The 19691-nt window shown below is 38.0% G+C and overlaps 1 protein-coding gene across 1 annotated transcript in view; it reads left to right on the forward strand.

Annotated features, from left to right (window-relative positions):
- LOC143258904 (cadherin-86C-like) overlaps positions 1-19691 on the forward strand; it is a 27974-nt gene continuing 8283 nt past the window's right edge. Inside the window, exons 1-7 of the mRNA XM_076519437.1 lie at positions 1-409; positions 6517-6722; positions 7247-7488; positions 8665-8748; positions 8827-8952; positions 9451-9591; positions 10627-10750. Coding sequence (XP_076375552.1) covers positions 6518-6722; positions 7247-7488; positions 8665-8748; positions 8827-8952; positions 9451-9591; positions 10627-10750 — 922 coding nt within the window. The 5' untranslated portion in view covers positions 1-409; position 6517. The remainder of the gene's footprint in view (positions 410-6516; positions 6723-7246; positions 7489-8664; positions 8749-8826; positions 8953-9450; positions 9592-10626; positions 10751-19691) is intronic.

Genomic DNA, 19691 nt, shown 5'->3' on the forward strand with positions numbered 1-19691 from the left:
GGCCAAGTGAAGTGTTGCGTTCTTCCACGGCTCTCGAAAATGTCGACCCTCGACTACGGTTAACTTTTCAAGTGGTGTTTATCCTTTCGTCGGCAGTCCCACACAGTGACACGAACCTTCAGCGCCGTGCGTTACACCGACCGGTTAAAAGACAGCGACCGAACATAATGAGAAACAACCGTTGTTCCGATCTTATTGTTTCGATCCCGAGTGTTTTAATAGTCGCCGACGTTTCCTCGGTGAAATTTGGCGAATTTTCGAGGCTGTGGAAATGACTCGTGGAAAGTGTGCATTAGAGCCTTCATGAATCATTCATCCTCGAAGGATGTGCTAAACAGACGATCGATGGATGTCCATGCGAGCATGCTTTGCTTCAAGACTTCACGGTGCTGAATCATTCTGCGATCAGGTAAATCATTTCAGAACATCTTGTAATGTACTGCTTCGCTTTATTCACGACTCACGACTGGCAATTAATGAGCATAGCAATTGAGTTCAAACGTACTCAAATTTCCATTTTTATTTGGTAACAAGCAGAGTGCTGATCTTTCTGCAGATGAAGAACTTTCGACCTCAATGGTATCAAATTAAAGTGAAATAACAATTTATTTCATTTCTTAGTAGGTCCAATGAATCGTAAATAATGTAACACGGTTCTTAAACTATTTTAATCTTTTCACTCTTTTGTGACCTATCTATGCATTGAAAATATTATACAATCTACAATATAAAATCCGCAATCTAGTAATAGGCAAATTGCATTTTTTTATGCAAGCTTCTATTTTTATAGATTATTCTGGTCAGTCATTTCACGCTATTAATTCTCTTTTTATTAATTTACACGTTTTCCTGTTGTTTCTAAATTCGCAGATTTTACAAACGCATAAAGAGCGTGTGCAGAGTATATAAAAGTATATATAAGAGTGTATCAAATATATGTTTCAATGCACACTTCTATCAATGAGTGAAAATCTTATTCTTGCATAGAAAAACAATTAGCAATGCATTCTAAACATGAAAAATATGAAACATTTCCCGTAATAAGATTTTAGTTTGTTGTTCATAATTATTTTGAATTTCGAATTTCGCGAGTTACTGTATTTCCTTTTCTTGCATATTCAATAGATTGAAACTAACGTGACAATATTTTTGTAAACTCATCCAGTGCTTTCGTGCTGTCCCGCACATAATTGCCATCAATGCATAAAATCCGCAGTCTACCTTATCATCTTTAGAAACCGCAATTTCTTCTTGTTCGTTCAATAACCGAGGCGAAAATAAGTCATCTGCGAAACATTGTCGAAAGAAATATTAAGCAAACGTTCACTGTACGTGCAGGTGAAAACGTTCTGAAGACAGCAAAGTGTCTCTAACATCGATGAACAACACCAAATCTCTATCGATCTTCCCGAACACTGTCGCGTGTATTTGAACTTTTCGCATCCTGTCGAATATATGTGCGCCTACAGAATGCATCAAACTAAGTAAGTGCTTCGGTTCACGAGTATCGTGTACGTTAAACCGACGTAACACGCCACCACGACACTACGTTTCTCATTGATGAAGATACTCGATCGTCCCACATTCTCTAATGTGATTAACATTCGAGAGGTTCGCGCGTATCTTTAACAACAAATGTGTATCCAGATTCATTCAGCTCGGCTGTAAATCTCGTTAACAGTTTGATTCGTCGTTCGATTATCAATTTTAATTTGCCGCGCGTGATTCTCGTCGAATTTCAACAGATGAGTCGAACACGAAAATCAATCTTCTGTTTATTATCAACAGACTGCGGGTCTTTATGCAAAATAAAAATGTTCTGTATCAATTATAAGACAAATGAGCCAAGTACAATTTTATTTATTTCTGTATAATAATTATATATATTTTTTTAAACTGAAAATAGTGTATCAACATTCTTAGCTTCTTTTAATCTTCTCGCTGCTTTTAATTATATCTACCCATTTTTGCCATAAATGCATAAAATCTAATTATCAAAATAGGTGTTTATTTACCGCCCGATATGATTCAATCGTTTTGTCTTCACCGACCGGCGTATTGTTTAACCGAATTACAATAATTACTCCCTAACTCGCGCTCAGATTACGCACAAAAAATGGGCAATTTGGGAAGAGGAGATACGATTGTTCGAGCACTTTTATAGTTGCTGACAATCGGTAACTATAAAAACGAGCCGCAACCACCCACACATGGGTGACGCGTCATTGTAACTGTTGAAAGGTGTCCGAATATTACCATTATTCATTGTATAATTTCACACATAATAAAAAGTACCAGTTAAGAATGTTACATTTCGGGTTGTAGAAATTTTTACACAATAATGCAGGTTCGGGTTATCCAGGTATTACCGTACTTTTCTTTTATCGTGCTTGTTCAATCATCGCTGGGTAGGTCTGACGCGGGAGTATTAACCGGGCTTTTATTCCGTTCATAATACATGTAAATATACATATATCGATGGAAACATTTGATAATGCCGGTGCGTGTAAAACGCCACGAGGAAAAGGAATACCAGATCGATCCGTCCAATAGTGGACATTGACCGGCAGTGATACCATTAAACTCTTATGCGCAATCGACGAGTGCAAGTTCGTTTCTGTTCGGCTGCAGGAACCACCGTTTGCATATTAACGGCGATCCTGAAATATTTAAACAGCCGATACACCGGTGCTCGAGAGCAAAGCAAATTCAAGTCTAACTAGTTCTAAATTCTTGATGAACAACTTTTGAGTCCTGTCGGTCGTTACCCTTGCATTAATATTTCCCAGGTAATGCTCCGACGTCTGTCGTGTACAATATTTACCGACCTTTTTAATAATTGTTGCAGTCCGCGCACGAGATTTTTGCTTCGTGATCTCTGTAAAATGGTGATTGACATTTTGTACACTTTGGATAGATTTTCTGTGCTATTATTGCACTCATGGCAAAAAGCGATTCATCAGAATTGCTGACGTGAACTATAACGAAATTATTTGCATTTATATTGAGAGTTAAAAATAATTAACGTCCTTGTGCCTTTTTTAAATGTAGTACGGTCTGTTTGCTCGAATAAAATGAAGCATACGGGGCGAAAAATATTAGAGTAGTTTTGATACTTTAAATAAAGGGATGATAAATTAGGCTGCATAATAAAAATGATCTGCATCATTGTAATATTGATAACTTCAAATTGATGTATCAATATTCTTAGTTTCTTTTGATTTGTTCACTGTTTTAAATTATACCTACACATTTTTGAAAAGTGAATATAAATTTTTAAACAATTTTAATCTTTTTAATATAACAGATGTATAAATGCTTTCTGAGAATACTTTGTGATCATAGTTATTTCTCTTCGTGGCTCAAGAGGTTTGACAGATATTCTATCTACTTGATAAGCATTATTGAAAAAGGAAAAATTTAATATATTGTCAACCTAAATTGCCAATTTATTAAAAGGCTGGTGAACGAACAATCGAATTTTCCATTTAATCCTTTGAAATATTTATCAGCTGTTTCGTAATAGTTATCGATGGCCTACATTTGCGCGAGCTATGCGTGATGTCCTGTATTCCCCATTCGAATATGTTAGCGATGTCATTGGCACGTGGCAGGGGTACGTCTGGGGTAAAACACATAGCTATAGATGGACTCGCTGAAGACAGGTGTATTCACAGATTGTATAGCTCTAGCGCCTGATAGACAGTAAATATTAATTGTAACAAATACATAGACCGCGGATTTTATGCATCGATGACCAAAATTAATAAGTGGAACACAAAACTATGAAGTGATTAGGATTTAAGAATATTTTATCATTATTTCCAACTTATTAAAATTAATAACAGGAGAAGTACATTTTTACTTAATTTACATTTTTTATAAATGACTTGGAGAATTTCTGCTTTTGAAAATTACGCTTCAAAATTATTGTTTTGCATAACGATATCCTAGTTCTTTACAATAACTTCGTTCTCAAATTTAGAAACAATAAATGCCAATTTTCCGTGAATATTTCATGGTCGAAAAAGATACAGTACTTCTTATTTTTCTTACATAATACAAAAATAAAAAATCTATACATAAATGTATATGTAAACAATGCTCCATGTTCCTTGTTCCATTGTTGTATACAATGCCCCATGTTCATTGCCTGTGTACGATATTCCATGTTCCGTTACTCCATAAAATAATCCATGTTCTTATTTCTTATAAAACATTCCACTTTCAATTCTCGTAAACAATAAACCATGTTCCAGTTTTGTATAGAATGTTTCATGTCCGATTCTTGTTTTTATGTTAAACATACCGTGTCTATTATGTTAAACATACTATTCCTTTATACACTGTTTCGTGTTCCATTCTTGTGTACGTTGTTACATGTTCCATTCTTGTATACAATGTTCCACGTGCTGTTCTTCGAAATCTTCACAAAGAATTTATTACAGCGCCGCAATCTGCAAATCCCGATCTCAATCATAAATAAAGGTAACTCGATTACAATCGAGAAGAAAGTAGTTACGCAATAAATCAAGTAGATAAAAGTGAGCTAACGAGTGAGCTATACAGTTGCGCGATGACGAGGTATTTTCTCGTCTATTCTGCTTTCGTTAAATTCATGAAACAAGATCCCATTTCAGATGATCGTGACTCGTTGTGATCAGAAAATCTAACGAAATTTCTGGTTGACCGTTGACTCGGCGAAGACTATTAACCAGAAGCAGTGTTCGCGAACAATGAATGGTCGCGACCTCGTTTCTTGATTGCAAAATCAATATTTGCGATTTTATCCATACTTCGAACCTCTTTGCATAAATTCCCGGCTGGTCACGGTGATTGCGTTACGACATTTCATCGCGACTCCCAGTCGTTTAAAAAATTATCTGCTTACCGACAGCTCCGAAGCAGTACAACGTTTCCGGGAACGTTTCCAGGCGATTAGATGGAACGCCGGTATTTTCGAGTGTTGCGCGAAACTTCACTCGAGAGTATGTACCAATTACGGTGGGGGGCGGATGAATTATGCATCCGGTTGGAACCATCGTGAGCAGATTAAGACTACCGACGACGGAAAAAGTCGATGCGGTATATCGGGAAATGCCTAACGATTTCCGTAAATAATTACTGACCCGATAAGCAGTGGCTGTAAGGCAGTTGAGAGGGTTTGAACTCACTCGTCCATCCCTGCAATATTTACGAAAGAAACAGGGGAAAGTCGTGTAACGAGTTATCGATCATATCGTAGACAAGCATCCGATGCCAGCGTTCGACGATTATCGAGCGAGAAATTGACCGCTGACTTCCTACCAATTTAATTAACACGTACGGCAGTAATAGCTTCATTTCAATGAGGAAATTTAATAGAAAGGAAATTTAAGTTTGCCCGCAAAATTTGATCATTTTTTGCGCACAATGTTCCAGAATTCTGTAGGATATTCAACATTCTATTCTTTTCTAGTAGAATGTTCTATGTGCGAATCTGGTATGCAGTGTTTTATGTATTATAATGCAGATCTTAATAATCCATTCTTGTATATGTACAGTGTTTCATATTATATTCTTGTGTATACAATGTTCTTGTACAATATTCTTGTATAGAATGTTCCATGTTCCATTCTTGTGTGCAATGTTCCATGTACTGTTCTTGTACACAATGTACACGTTCCATTCTTGTATAGAATGCTTCATGTTCCATGTCCATACTTGTATAGAATGCTCTACGTTCCATATTCCATTCCTGTATACAATGCTCTATGGTCCATTCTTGTATACAATGTCTTATATTTTATTTTTGCACGGAATGTTCCACGTACATTTTTTGTACATAATTTCCTATGTTCCATTTTTCTATAAAATATTCCACGTTCCATTCTTGTATAAAATGTCTCAGGTTCTATTCTTGTATACAATGTTTCATGTTCAATTGTTGTATACGATGTCGCATGATCCATTCTTGTATGCTATTTTCCATATTTCATTTTTGTTCACAATATTTCATGTTTCCTTCCCGATGTTCCATGTTTGATTATTATATGTAAAGCTGCATGTTCGATTTTTTTTATGCAATGTCCTGTAGTCAATTCTTGTATACCATGTACCGTATACCTTATACATATATTCATTCATTTTTTATATGTATCTTCACGTCTCATTCTTGCATATAGGGATTCATATTCCAGTTTTCTTTTCTACAAATAATTACTAGATTGTATACGTTCATGTAAAATAAATCTTATCTGTAACAATATCAAATACCAAAAAATAATTCGGGGATGACTTCATCTCATTACAGCATATTTTGCCATAATTGTATGAAATACACAGTCTGATAATTACAAATGTTTTCCTTTTGATTCAATATTGAATAATATATTATTGCACAGTAAATGGTACATCGTAGTAGTACAGTAGATAAGCGTCTTTCTCGTATTTTTACATGTAGTTTGATCTAGAAATTAATTATTGGTAACGAGTGATTGGATGTACTAGATGGGTAACAGTGTCTTCTTCTTGCAGAATGCCCTTTTCAGGAGCATGGTGCAAAGTATGGATTTATTTCGGGTTCGTGTTCGCATGGACAAAAGGGGCTCGTCCCCGTTTCGATACCTCCACGGACATGGGATTAGTTTTAGTGCCAGCAGATGCAGAAGTTGATTCAGTGATTTTTAGGCTACGCGCGACTGACCAGGATGCTGATTTTCCACTTGTCTTTGAAATAACTGGTAATCCTTTCTTAATCAGTAGCAATGTTTACTACTAGCTACTCTAAGCAATGTTTACAATGTTACAAAAAAGTGCCGGTAATCGACCAGTAAACAAACTAGAAAATTAAGCGAAATGTAGATAACTGAGGTACAATTATCCCACGTTGCTACCACTTTAAATTCAAAACATATTTAAACGGATTAAAAACGGACTAAACAATTGAGGAGTACTTTATTTCCATTATTATAATGACAAATAGATTTTGAATTTTGTGTCTTTGTGGTCAAAAATAAAAAAGAATAGGTGAAAAATAGTAATAAATGTGAATGAAAATTAAGAATATCGTCACATTGCTATCGAATGGTTAAAATTGTTAAAAAATGCAATGTATTTCTATTTAATTTCATTCATAGAATGAATACAATTCATAGAATTCATAGAATTCATAGAATTCATAGAATTCACATAGAATATGAAACTGTTTTTCTAAAGAAAAACAGCGCTCGTATCCAAGGTTACAGAATACTATTTGTTTGTCCAGCTACAATCACACCTGTTGTAAGGATCGACAATCTTCCCTGCACCCTGTACAACAAAGTGTGCCAGGCTAATGTGATTCTAACGAAACGACTAGTTCCTGGACGCCTCCACGATTTTGCCGTGAGGGTTAGGGACACGAAGGGTGACTCGAACTCGATGCAAGCCACTATTTCTGTGACGAACGCCACTACCCCACGTGATAAAATATTCCCGCACATACCTTCCCTCATAATGGTGCCCGAGGTAAATTGTTTATCGGCAGAAACAAGGCGATTAACGGGGCTGGGACATTTTACGGCAATTTTAGCACGTTCGCTGCGAAAAAACGAATCACGACTTTTTTTGGGAGAGTTTAATTTACTATTTGTGCCCTTTGCGTCCTGAGTCATGGCATTTTTCATCGCTGCTTTCGTTGTCGATAATTTTGTTATGACCGAATAACGCATGTATTCAAAATAAATAATTAACAAAGTTGTATATTAAATATAATACAAAAGAATTAAGAAAGACATGTGTTAAATACGGAAAATTAAGGAAGACATTATATTAAATACAAACAATTTAACAAAGACATGTATTAAATGCAAACAATTAATAAAGAGATATATTAACCTTTGAATTACGAATAATACATCTCGAAACACTGTAGTGCTTTTTTAATGTAAAAATATTTGTATAGAGTTGTCAAATAAATATTAGAAAATAAAGGAACAATAGAGGAATATAAAAAAGAAAAATTAATGTACATATACATGCAATAAATATACATATTATTGCACATACATTTATTATATTTATTACAATTTTTATGTATAATATTCATATTTGTGCTACTTTTAATAACTTTTATAAATTATTACACCCGGGAATCGTAGACCAAGGATTAAATATTAAAAGCCTTTAACATTCGCCAACAATGCTTTAAACCAAATTCAATTTTTAGAAGATATCAATAAGCTAACTTAGTAATGTTTTTATTTTTGGAAAACTGACAATGAATATTACTATGAGAACATAAAGGGTTAATATTAATAAGAACTCTACCAAACATTCATTATATTTTTCTTTAATTCTTTATAATTACTAGAAACTGTTGCAAAAGCTGTTTAATATTTCTTAAAGATTATAAGTTGCATTTAATAAATTATTTTAACTGAGATACTTTAAAGTTTTTAATCCTTCCACGTACAAAAGTGAAAGAAGCAAATATTAGAAACTATCTCCAACCAAATTATGATTGCTATTTCATTTTCTCTTTCTCTTGCTCGTGTATTAAAACAATTATAATTGGATAATTATAACATAATTAAAAAAATTATGGTAACCAGTGTACCAAGATGAATTAAATTCGTCTTAGAGCTATGATGATAATTGATGCACCATTTTGAATAGTTATTAACAATGTTTTCATTTTTCTAGGACACCAAACCCGGCAAAGAATTGGATTATCTTCTTGCAAGAGCCAATTCGTGGAGCGGAAAACCAGTTTACATCGAACTCTGGGTATATTATAATTATTGGCAACACGATTTTTCTTATTCGCTTCTATGGCCCACAAAAAATTGCAGATTATCTTTACAGCAACCGAAGGAGTTGTTTACTATAAGGCAACGACAAACACCCACGCAGACGCGAGGAGTGATTACTCTGATCGGGGAATTAGATTTCGAAACACAGTCCGTGTACACGCTGACCATGTATGCTACGGTACGAAAAGTTTATACTTTCGGCACAATTACTTTCGTACAACTTTCATATATATTATGTTGGGCTTGTGCAGAAGTTTTAATGGTTTTCATGATATTTCGTAATTATTTCTAAGCTGGTTGGTCACCGCAAATGTAAACTGAGCAAGGAGTTCAATTAATGGCTGCAGATCAAAATCAACCGAAATTTTACAATTAACAAAGTGTTTCGTGTCGGTGGCATTTTCATTTCGAAACAGTCTTTTAGCGAATATTTTAATTAATTGTGGTGAATTAATTTTATGAATGAATGGATGAATTAATTTTATGAATTTTTTAATTGGGAAATAATTGCAATATATTTTTAAACTTCAAACATAAAAATTCAAAACTGTAATTCTAATTGTTATGAAAACAAATATAACTGTCAAATCAAATTAGGTGTATTAATAATAATGTGAAAGGTGTATTAATGCACTGTATTTATTGTACATTATGTCAAGAAAATTCGATTTAATAGGATCCCTATACAGAGCCTGGAAAGGATACCAGAAATATTGCTGGCCTAAATGTGGTTGTTATAGTCACAGATGTACAAGATGTTCCACCAATTTTCACATTAGCGCCACCTCTCACGAGAATTAACAATTCTGTGCAACCTGTAAGTACCTAGAAGCTACTTTATTATTTTTCTATAAATTATTTTCTATTACAAGGTCGACAGTTCAAAGTCTCTTGAAAAAAACAATACAAACAGTCAACTATTTTTATTTAAATAGATTTATATTATGTCGTATTAATTCTATTATATACTAATCGTATAATATGTTCATATAATATAGTAATATTAATAGAATAATATAATTATAATATAATATATTAATGTATTATACAATATAACATATTCTATTCTATTAATTCTGTTGTATTAAATTAATGTATTATATAATTATATAATTATAATACATTACAATATATTATAATATTATTATATTATATTATTATATATATATTATTATATATATATTATTATATATATTATAATATTATTATATTATATAATATATTGTAGTAATATTATATTAATCAGCCTAACCACATTCATCACTCTCACAATTATTATTTTATCTTTTAATCTTAACAATATTATTCTAGTCAATCAATTTTCTAATTTTCACAGCATCTACATCCCAATTGTTCAATATTTTATTACGTGGTTCTTTGAATGAACATTTAATTAATAAAGATATGGAACAAAAGCTAAAATGCGATTTGTTCAATGAGCTATGAACTATTTAACCCTTTCACTGCTGCCTAAAATGAAAAAGTATAGCAGAAGACATTTATTCACTGTTCGTATTATACGAATGTCGTTCAGATCATATTATACTTACATTATATTCATACTACAAATTATATAAAGATCATGGTGGATCAAATTTGTTTATAAATACCACAAATTGAACAAAATAGCTCCCTTTCATGCGCGTACGAACTAACCATTGAAAGGGATAACGTAAAAGGGGAACAATAAGTTCCAAGTCCATGGAAAGCTTTACACGACAAGTTTCTATTAATATTTTTGCATATAATTATAAACAAGTTTCTATTTTATAAAAATTTTCGCATCGGAAAAATATGATGGCATCCGATGCGAGGCTTATCGAGATTGAACATGATCGTGTGTTGATTCTAGGGTGATATAGTGTTACGGGTGCACGCGGAAGACGGGGATAAAGGAGTTCCACGTGAAGTTGTGTACGGTCTCGTGTCGGAGGGCAATCCTTTCACGCTGTTTTTTAACGTTTCGGAAACTAGCGGTAAGAAAGTACATCATCGTTCTTAGAAGCCGTGTCGGAAGAACTAAGGCAATTGTCGCTGCATGACATCGTGTTTCCCTTCTTTTCTGTGTGCATAGAACGCGTCACGGGAATCTTGATTCGATACGTTTCGATCTTTCACCTTGAGTTTGACGAAAAGTGTATACTGAGCCCAGTTGCTTTAGTCCATTCATGTCGTGGAATCTTATTTTAATACGCAGACTGCGGATTTTATGCATTTATGACAAAATTGGGTAGTTGTAATTTTAAACAGTAGAAAAAGATTAAAAGAATTTAAAGATATCAATATATTATTTTTAATCCACTAACGTGACGAGATTGAATAAACTTCTTACTTAGTTTCTATTTCTTGCAGTTTAGCCAGACAATTTTTATTTTGTATAAAAATCCGCAGTCTATTAATAAGTAACATTTAATAGTGTATTCGTGTAGGTACACATATTCAGCTTTAGTTATTATAGTAGTAAATGATAAAAATTAAGCTTTAACTGTTACAGTAGATTCTTGATAAATCTAATTTCAGCTAACAGATAATTATATTCTGCTTATTGGATTTTACTTTGTTAGAGTCACGGTAATATTAATATGGAAAACGTTTTAATGTATACAGGTAGTCCCATAATTATGTTAACACTTGAGAAAGGGTGATTTCTGGGATCATTTAAAGTAACTTTTTCCTTAGCGAAAATGTGTGAGTTATTAACGAAAAACAGTGACCAATGAGAGACGAGCTCAGCTGGCGTAAGGCGGCCCAGCCAACAAGCGCGCGAAGTCCAGTTCCGCTCATTGGCTCGGCCGTCTCAGGAATCACCCCTTTCCGAGTGTTAACATAATTATGGAACACCCTGTATAACATTTAATTAGTGTAATAGACTACATTGTCCGTAATACAATCAAAGAACATTGCAATGGGTGCCCCAGAAGAAACTGATAAATTAATATAATTATATAAATTAAATATCAATTTAAATATAAATTAATATATCAAATAGCAATCTCCTCTATCAATTGAGGTTACATAAAAAAATAAGTTGAAAAAGAACAATAATATTTTTTCATTTAAGGCTCCGTTTTCGTGGAATTTGGATCGAGACTAGATTCTTTAAATTGAATTTTACTTGTTCGTGTAGATTCTATAAATTGAATTTTTGCTATCAGAGAATACAATTCTATAAATCGAATTTCAGATATCAGGCTCGGTTCTATAAATTAAATTTCAGTCATCGGATTCGATTGCATCGATTGAATTTTTCATCTGTCAGGGCAATAATTCTACAAATTGAATTTTAAGAACAATATCTCACTTGTTGGACTTAATACTTCCATCGTCAATGGGACTGTATTCATTGAATGACAGCGCAGTATCTATAAAAATTTCATCGAGCCATCAGTGGCTAGAAACCACAGGGTTTCGCGGAGGCTATAATTACACTTCATAATGCTAGTGTGAGTAAACGAATTAGTCGAATGTAGATAGTCATGGGTATACACTCACAGCGTGGGGTCTCACACATCATGGGGTGACCCGGTTCCCCAGGAATTATCTAGTCAATCACGAACCTTTTAAATTAATTTACCACTTCTTCGATCTTCTTCCCTATTGTTAAAACGTCGGCAGTGATTCACCCAACCTCGCTTCCACTCGCGGCCTAAGTCAATACGAGTGTGAGACAATTACATTTCCAATTTGAACTGAAAATAACTCAACATCATTGCAGCAAAATGCTGATCGCTGGTAAATATTCAACATCGTTTCATGAGATCACGAGTTATGCGAATCGTTCAATTTGGTTATTTATATATTTAAAGTCAATTAATTGCAGCTATTAAATTTTTTCAGTTTCTTTCTTCATAACTCGTGATCTAAAGAAACGATGTTGAATATTTGCCAGCGATCAGCATTTTACTGATATAGTATGTACTTTAAATGTTCAAAAGAAATTGAAAAAATGTAATAGCTGCAATTATATATATATATTTATTATATATATTTATATATTATATTTATATCATTTATACAGGGTGTCCCACAATTATTTTAACAGCCGAAAATGAGGGGTAGCTGAGGTCATTTGAAGTAACTTTTTCCTTTGCGAAAATGCAATCCACGGCTTTGTTTACGAGTTATTAACAAAAAACACTGGCCAATGAGAGGTGACGGTGCGAGAGAGAGGGACCGCGAGAGAGTCCGCAGCACCAGGCTTTGACAGAAGGTCGGGACGGGATCGAGCCGAGTTCGAAGTATTGAACAAGTCACGAAGCGAGAACTTTCCGGATTTTTTTTACTACATAACAGTGATATTTTTAAGAAAAACGCTGTTCACCTTTACTTTAGAACGTCTGAAGAATATTCACTAATTTTCGGACTCGAAATAATATGTAGTTTAACCGTGACAGCCGTTTTAATTTTCTGGTGTGCATGACACCTTATGTGTACCATATGAAATTTTTATGCAAGGTGTACGTAGATCCGACTGAATCGCGTTTTTGAAATGACAATTTTTACGTAGCATATATTTACGACTTATAAACTAACACACACGCTCGCCAGCTAGCTAGCACACACCTACACACTCACTCGTTCGTATATGTCAAGTACTATTGCGGACCAAGTGGATCAAAGAAGTCCCCTGAGGGACCTCCGATCGGAGGAATTACAATTTGTACAATTTTCGAACGAAACATTATTCAGAGCCCCGACTTATAGTATAATTTCACATACTTTTACAATAAATACTTTGTTACAATACAAAGTTTGCAGCTATTTGCTCGGTATCATCCTCGATCCAGAAATTCATTGTAATTCTCAATATTTCCTGAACCGAGGATGATACCGATTGCCCGGGTCTCACCGCGAGGAGGTTGCTGCTTTAGAGACCCGAAAGGGAGTCAGAACGAAGCCGGAATTCGCTATGGCTCCCTTTTTAACAACGACGACTTATAAACTAATACGCTCGCTAGCTAGCTATCACACATTCCCACACACTCACTCGTTCGCATATGTCAAGTACTATCGCGGACCAAAGTGGATCAAAGAAGAAGTCTCTGATCCACGGGGACCGAAATGAATCAGAGCAGAAGGTTCTGATTCTTCGAAACTAAGAAACAAAGGCGTGTCAGTACAGAAGGCACTGACTCGAGGGTGACGCGACGCGTACAATGCTCGCACAAATCAGGAGCCTCGCAGATCACGATGCTCGCCGTTTTCACATGAGGAATAATGATCCAAAGTTGGATCATCCTACAATGAGTCGGATCGCCCTGCGCCCCGCCCCCAAAAGAGAGCTAAGGACGTCTTACATTGCGAATACGCGAAGCGAGAGCCTCCCCAGCAGGATGGTCCGCGTTCGAATCACCATGCCGCATGGTCACTCGTCGAACAACGAGACGTGACCGGACTTACCCAAGAGTTTGCGCAAGCAAGGCCACCACAGCTTTCTGCTGTGGCGGAGTCAAAAACGAGACGCGAAAAAGTAATGCTAAGGCAATACTACTGGACATATGCGAAATTAGCGACTCGGGTACCTCGGGGACGCTACCCCCCGTGCCCCCCACGGGCGCTCCCGTGGGTCGGGGGCCCCTGAGCAATCTTAACCCCTTGCCATACCATTCTCTTTAAATTTTTGATGACTAGAAATTTCCCGGCTGTAATTATTTCTCAGAAGGAGAAGAAAATTTTATTTTATTGTGAGATTACACTTCCTTGAACGAGCAAAAAAGAATAAAAAGAGAGAATTAAATAATGTTCATTCTTAATAAAAATCTTTGTTCAAAGCTAGACCCGTTAAAGTACGGCAAGAAGTTAAGAATCTTAAACTAAGCCACACACACACATATCAACTAACTCGCACGCACTTAATAACTAAGACGAATCCCTCGGCGGATGATAATATCTGTAATGAACCTGAAAAGATTGAATTCTAGTTAGTATGAATACACAAAATAGGAGACAAGTCAAATTAGGAAACCTAAGACCAGCACACGAGTGCCAAGCTAACCCGCACAAGAGTGCCACACTGACCAGCACACGAGTGCCACACTAACCTGCACACGAGTGCAAAGCTAACCAGCACACGAGTGCCACACTGACCAGCACACGAGTGCCACACTAACCAGCACACGAGTGCCACACTAACCAGCACACGAGTGCAAAGCTAACCAGCACACGAGTGCCACACAAACTAGCACACGAGTGCATGTTTTGAGAAAATGAAGGAAACGAAATCTAACAAACTTAAATTAAAAACCCTAACAATCTACAAGCGCCTCGGGTTCCCCGGGGACGCTACCCCCCGTACTCGCTTGCAGGCCCCTCCCGCAAGCGAGCCCCTGAGGACTAAGACTTATCCCTCGGCGGATGAAAATCCCACGACGGATGATAATATCTGTAATAAACCTGAAATGATTGAATTAAAGTTAGTCTCAATTCAAGTCGAAATAGGAAACCTAAGACCAGCACACGAGTGCCATGCTAACCAGCACACGAGTGCCAAGCTAATCCGCACACGAGTGCATGTTTTGAGAGAATGAAGGAAACGAAATTCAGCAAACTTAAATTAAGAATCCTAACAACCTACAAGCGCCTCGGGTACCTCGGGGACGCTACCCCCCGTACTCGCCCACGGGCCCCACCCGCAAGCGAGCCCCTGAGGGACCTCCGATCGGAGGAACACCAATTTCAACACTTATCGAACGAAGCATTATTCAGAGCCCCGACTTATAGTATAAATTCACACACTTTTACAATACATACTTGTTACAATACAAAGTTTGCAGCTATTTGCTCGGTATCATCCTCGATCCAGAAATACATTGCAATTCTCAATATTTCCTGAACCGAGGATGATACCGATTGCCCGGGTCTCACCGCGAGGAGGTTGCTGCTTTAGAGACCCGAAAGGGAGTCAGAACGAAGCCGGAATTCGCTATGGCTCCCTTTCTAACAACGACGACTTATAAACTAATACGCTCGCTAGCTAGCTATCACACATTCCCACACACTCACTCGTTCGCATATGTCAAGTACTATCGCGGACCAAAGTGGATCAAAGAAGAAGTCTCTGATCCACGGGGACCGAAATGAATCAGAGCAGAAGGTTCTGATTCTTCGGAACTAAGAAACAAAGGCGTGTCAGTACAGAAGGCACTGACTCGAGGGTGACGCGACGCGTACAATGCTCGCACAAATCAGGAGCCTCGCAGATCACGATGCTCGCCGTTTTCACATGAGGAATAATGATCCAAAGTTGGATCATCCTACAATGAGTCGGATCGCCCTGCGCCCCGCCCCCAAAAGAGAGCTAAGGACGTCTTACATTGCGAATACGCGAAGCGAGAGCCTCCCCAGCAGGATGGTCCGCGTTCGAATCACCATGCCGCATGGTCACTCGTCGAACAACGAGACGTGTCCGGACTTACCCAAGAGTTTGCGCAAGCAAGGCCACCACAGCTTTCTGCTGTGGCGGAGTCAAAAACGAGACGCGAAAAAGTAATGCTAAGGCAATACTACTGGACATATGCGAAATTAGCGACTCGGGTACCTCGGGGACGCTACCCCCCGTGCCCCCCACGGGCGCTCCCGTGGGTCGGGGGCCTCTGAGCAATCTTAACCCCTTGCCATACCATTCTCTTTAAATTTTTGATGACTAGAAATTTCCCGGCTGTAATTATTTCTCAGAAGGAGAAGAAAATTTTATTTTATTGTGAGATTACACTTCCTTCAACGAGCAAAAAAGAATAAAAAGAGAGAATTAAATAATGTTCATTCTTAATAAAAATCTTTGTTCAAAGCTAGACCCGTTAAAGTACGGCAAGAAGTTAAGAAGCTTAAACTAAGCCACACACACACATATCAACTAACTCGCACGCACTTAATAACTAAGACGAATCCCTCGGCGGATGATAATCCCACGGCGGATGATAATATCTGTAATGAACCTGAAAAGATTGAATTCTAGTTAGTATGAATACACAAAATAGGAGACAAGTCAAATTAGGAAACCTAAGACCAGCACACGAGTGCCAAGCTAACCCGCACAAGAGTGCCACACTGACCAGCACACGAGTACCACACAAACTAGCACACGAGTGCATGTTTTGAGAAAATGAAGGAAACGAAATCTAACAAATTTAAATTAAAAACCCTAACAATCTACAAGCGCCTCGGGTTCCCCGGGGACGCTACCCCCCGTACTCGCTTGCAGGCCCCTCCCGCAAGCGAGCCCCTGAGGGACTAAGACTTATCCCTCGGCGGATGAAAATCCCACGACGGATGATAATATCTGTAATAAACCTGAAATGATTGAATTCAAGTTAGTCTGAATACAAGTCGAAATAGGAAACCTAAGACCAGCACACGAGTGCCATGCTAACCAGCACACGAGTGCCACGCAAACCAGCACACGAGTGCATGTTTTGAGAGAATGAAGGAAACGAAATTCAGCAAACTTAAATTAAGAATCCTAACAACCTACAAGCGCCTCGGGTACCTCGGGGACGCTACCCCCCGTACTCGCCCACGGGCCCCACCCGTAAGCGAGCCCCTGAGGGACCTTCGATCGGAGGAACACCAATTTCAACACTTATCGAACGAAGCATTATTCAGAGCCCCGACTTATAGTATAAATTCACACACTTTTACAATACATACTTGTTACAATACAAAGTTTGCAGCTATTTGCTCGGTATCATCCTCGATCCAGAAATGCATTGCAATTCTCAATATTTCCTGAACCGAGGATGATACCGATTGCCCGGGTCTCACCGCGAGGAGGTTGCTGCTTTAGAGACCCGAAAGGGAGTCAGAACGAAGCCGGAATTCGCTATGGCTCCCTTTCTAACAACGACGACTTATAAACTAATACGCTCGCTAGCTAGCTATCACACATTCCCACACACTCACTCGTTCGCATATGTCAAGTACTATCGCGGACCAAAGTGGATCAAAGAAGAAGTCTCTGATCCACGGGGACCGAAATGAATCAGAGCAGAAGGTTCTGATTCTTCGGAACTAAGAAACAAAGGCGTGTCAGTACAGAAGGCACTGACTCGAGGGTGACGCGACGCGTACAATGCTCGCACAAATCAGGAGCCTCGCAGATCTCGATGCTCGCCGTTTTCACATGAGGAATAATGATCCAAAGTTGGATCATCCTACAATGAGTCGGATCGCCCTGCGCCCCGCCCCCAAAAGAGAGCTAAGGACGTCTTACATTGCGAATACGCGAAGCGAGAGCCTCCCCAGCAGGAGGGTCCGCGTTCGAATCACCATGCCGCATGGTCACTCGTCGAACAACGAGACGTGTCCGGACTTACCCAAGAGTTTGCGCAAGCAAGACCACCACAGCTTTCTGCTGTGGCGGAGTCGAAAACGAGACGAGAAAAAGTAATGCTAAGGCAATACTACTGGACATATGCGAAATTAGCGACTCGGGTATCTCGGGGACGCTACCCCCCGTGCCTCCCACGGACGCTCCCGTGAGTCGGGGGCCACTGAGGGAACTTAACCCCTTGCCATACCATTCTCTTTAAATTTATGATGACTAGAAATTTCTCGATTGTAAGTATTTCTCAGAAGGAGAAAAAAATTTGAGTTTACTGTGAGACTACACTTCTTGAGCAATTAAATATTGTGGTGAAAAGAAGAGAAATTTAGATAAAGTTGTAAGAGCAAAATAATATTCATTCTAAAGAGAAATCTTTATTAAAAGCTGGACCCGTTACAGTACGGCAAGAGGTTAAGAATCTTAAACTAACTCACATACACTTATTAATTAACTCGCACGCACTTAATAACTAAGTCGCACGCACTTATTAGTTAAGACGTATCCCACGACGGATGATAATCCCACGGCGGATGATAATCCCACGGCGGATGATAATCCCACGGCGGATGAAAATCCCACGGCGGATGAAAATCCCACGGCGGATGATAATATCTGTAATAAACCTGAAAAGATTGAATTAAAGTTAGTCTGAATTCAAGTCAAAATAGAAAACCTAAGACCAGCACTGGGGTGCCAAGCTAACCCGCACACGAGTGCAATTTTTGCGAAAATTATGGAAACTAAGACGCATCCCACGACGAATGATAATATCTGTAATGAACCTGAAATAAATGAATTCTAGTTAGGGTGAACACAAAATAGGTGACCAGTCGAATTAGGAAACCTAAGACCAGCACACGAGTGCCAAGCTAACCAGCACGCGAGTGCCAAACTAAACAGCACACGGGTGCATTTTTTGAGAAAATGGACGCAACGAAATCTAAGAAACTTAAATTAAGAACCCTAACAACCTACAAGCGCCTCGGGTACCTCGGGGACGCTACGCCCCGTACTCACTTGCGGGCCCCACCCGCAAGCGAGCCCCTGAGGGACCTCCAATCGGAGGAATACCAATTTCAACAATTTTCGAACGAAACATTATTCAGAGCCCCGACTTATAGTATAATTTCACATACTTTTACAATAAATACTTTGTTACAATACAAAGTTTGCAGCTATTTGCTCGGTATCATCCTCGATCCAGAAATGCATTGCAATTCTCAATATTTCCTGAACCGAGGATGATACCGATTGCCCGGGTCTCACCGCGAGGAGGTTGCTGCTTTAGAGACCCGAAAGGGAGTCAGAACGAAGCCGGAATTCGCTATGGCTCCCTTTCTAACAACGACGACTTATAAACTAATACGCTCGCTAGCTAGCTATCACACATTCCCACACACTCACTCGTTCGCATATGTCAAGTACTATCGCGGACCAAAGTGGATCAAAGAAGAAGTCTCCGATCCACGGGGACCAAAATGAATCAGTGCAGAAGGCAGTGATTCTTTCAAAGTAAGAAACAAGTACGAGTCAGTGCAGAAGGCACTGCTCGAGGGTGACGCGACGCGTACAATGCTCGCACAAGACTGGAGCCT

This window comes from Megalopta genalis, chromosome 2 (assembly GCF_051020955.1).
Source record: "Megalopta genalis isolate 19385.01 chromosome 2, iyMegGena1_principal, whole genome shotgun sequence".
Classification (NCBI taxonomy): Eukaryota; Metazoa; Arthropoda; class Insecta; order Hymenoptera; family Halictidae; genus Megalopta; species Megalopta genalis.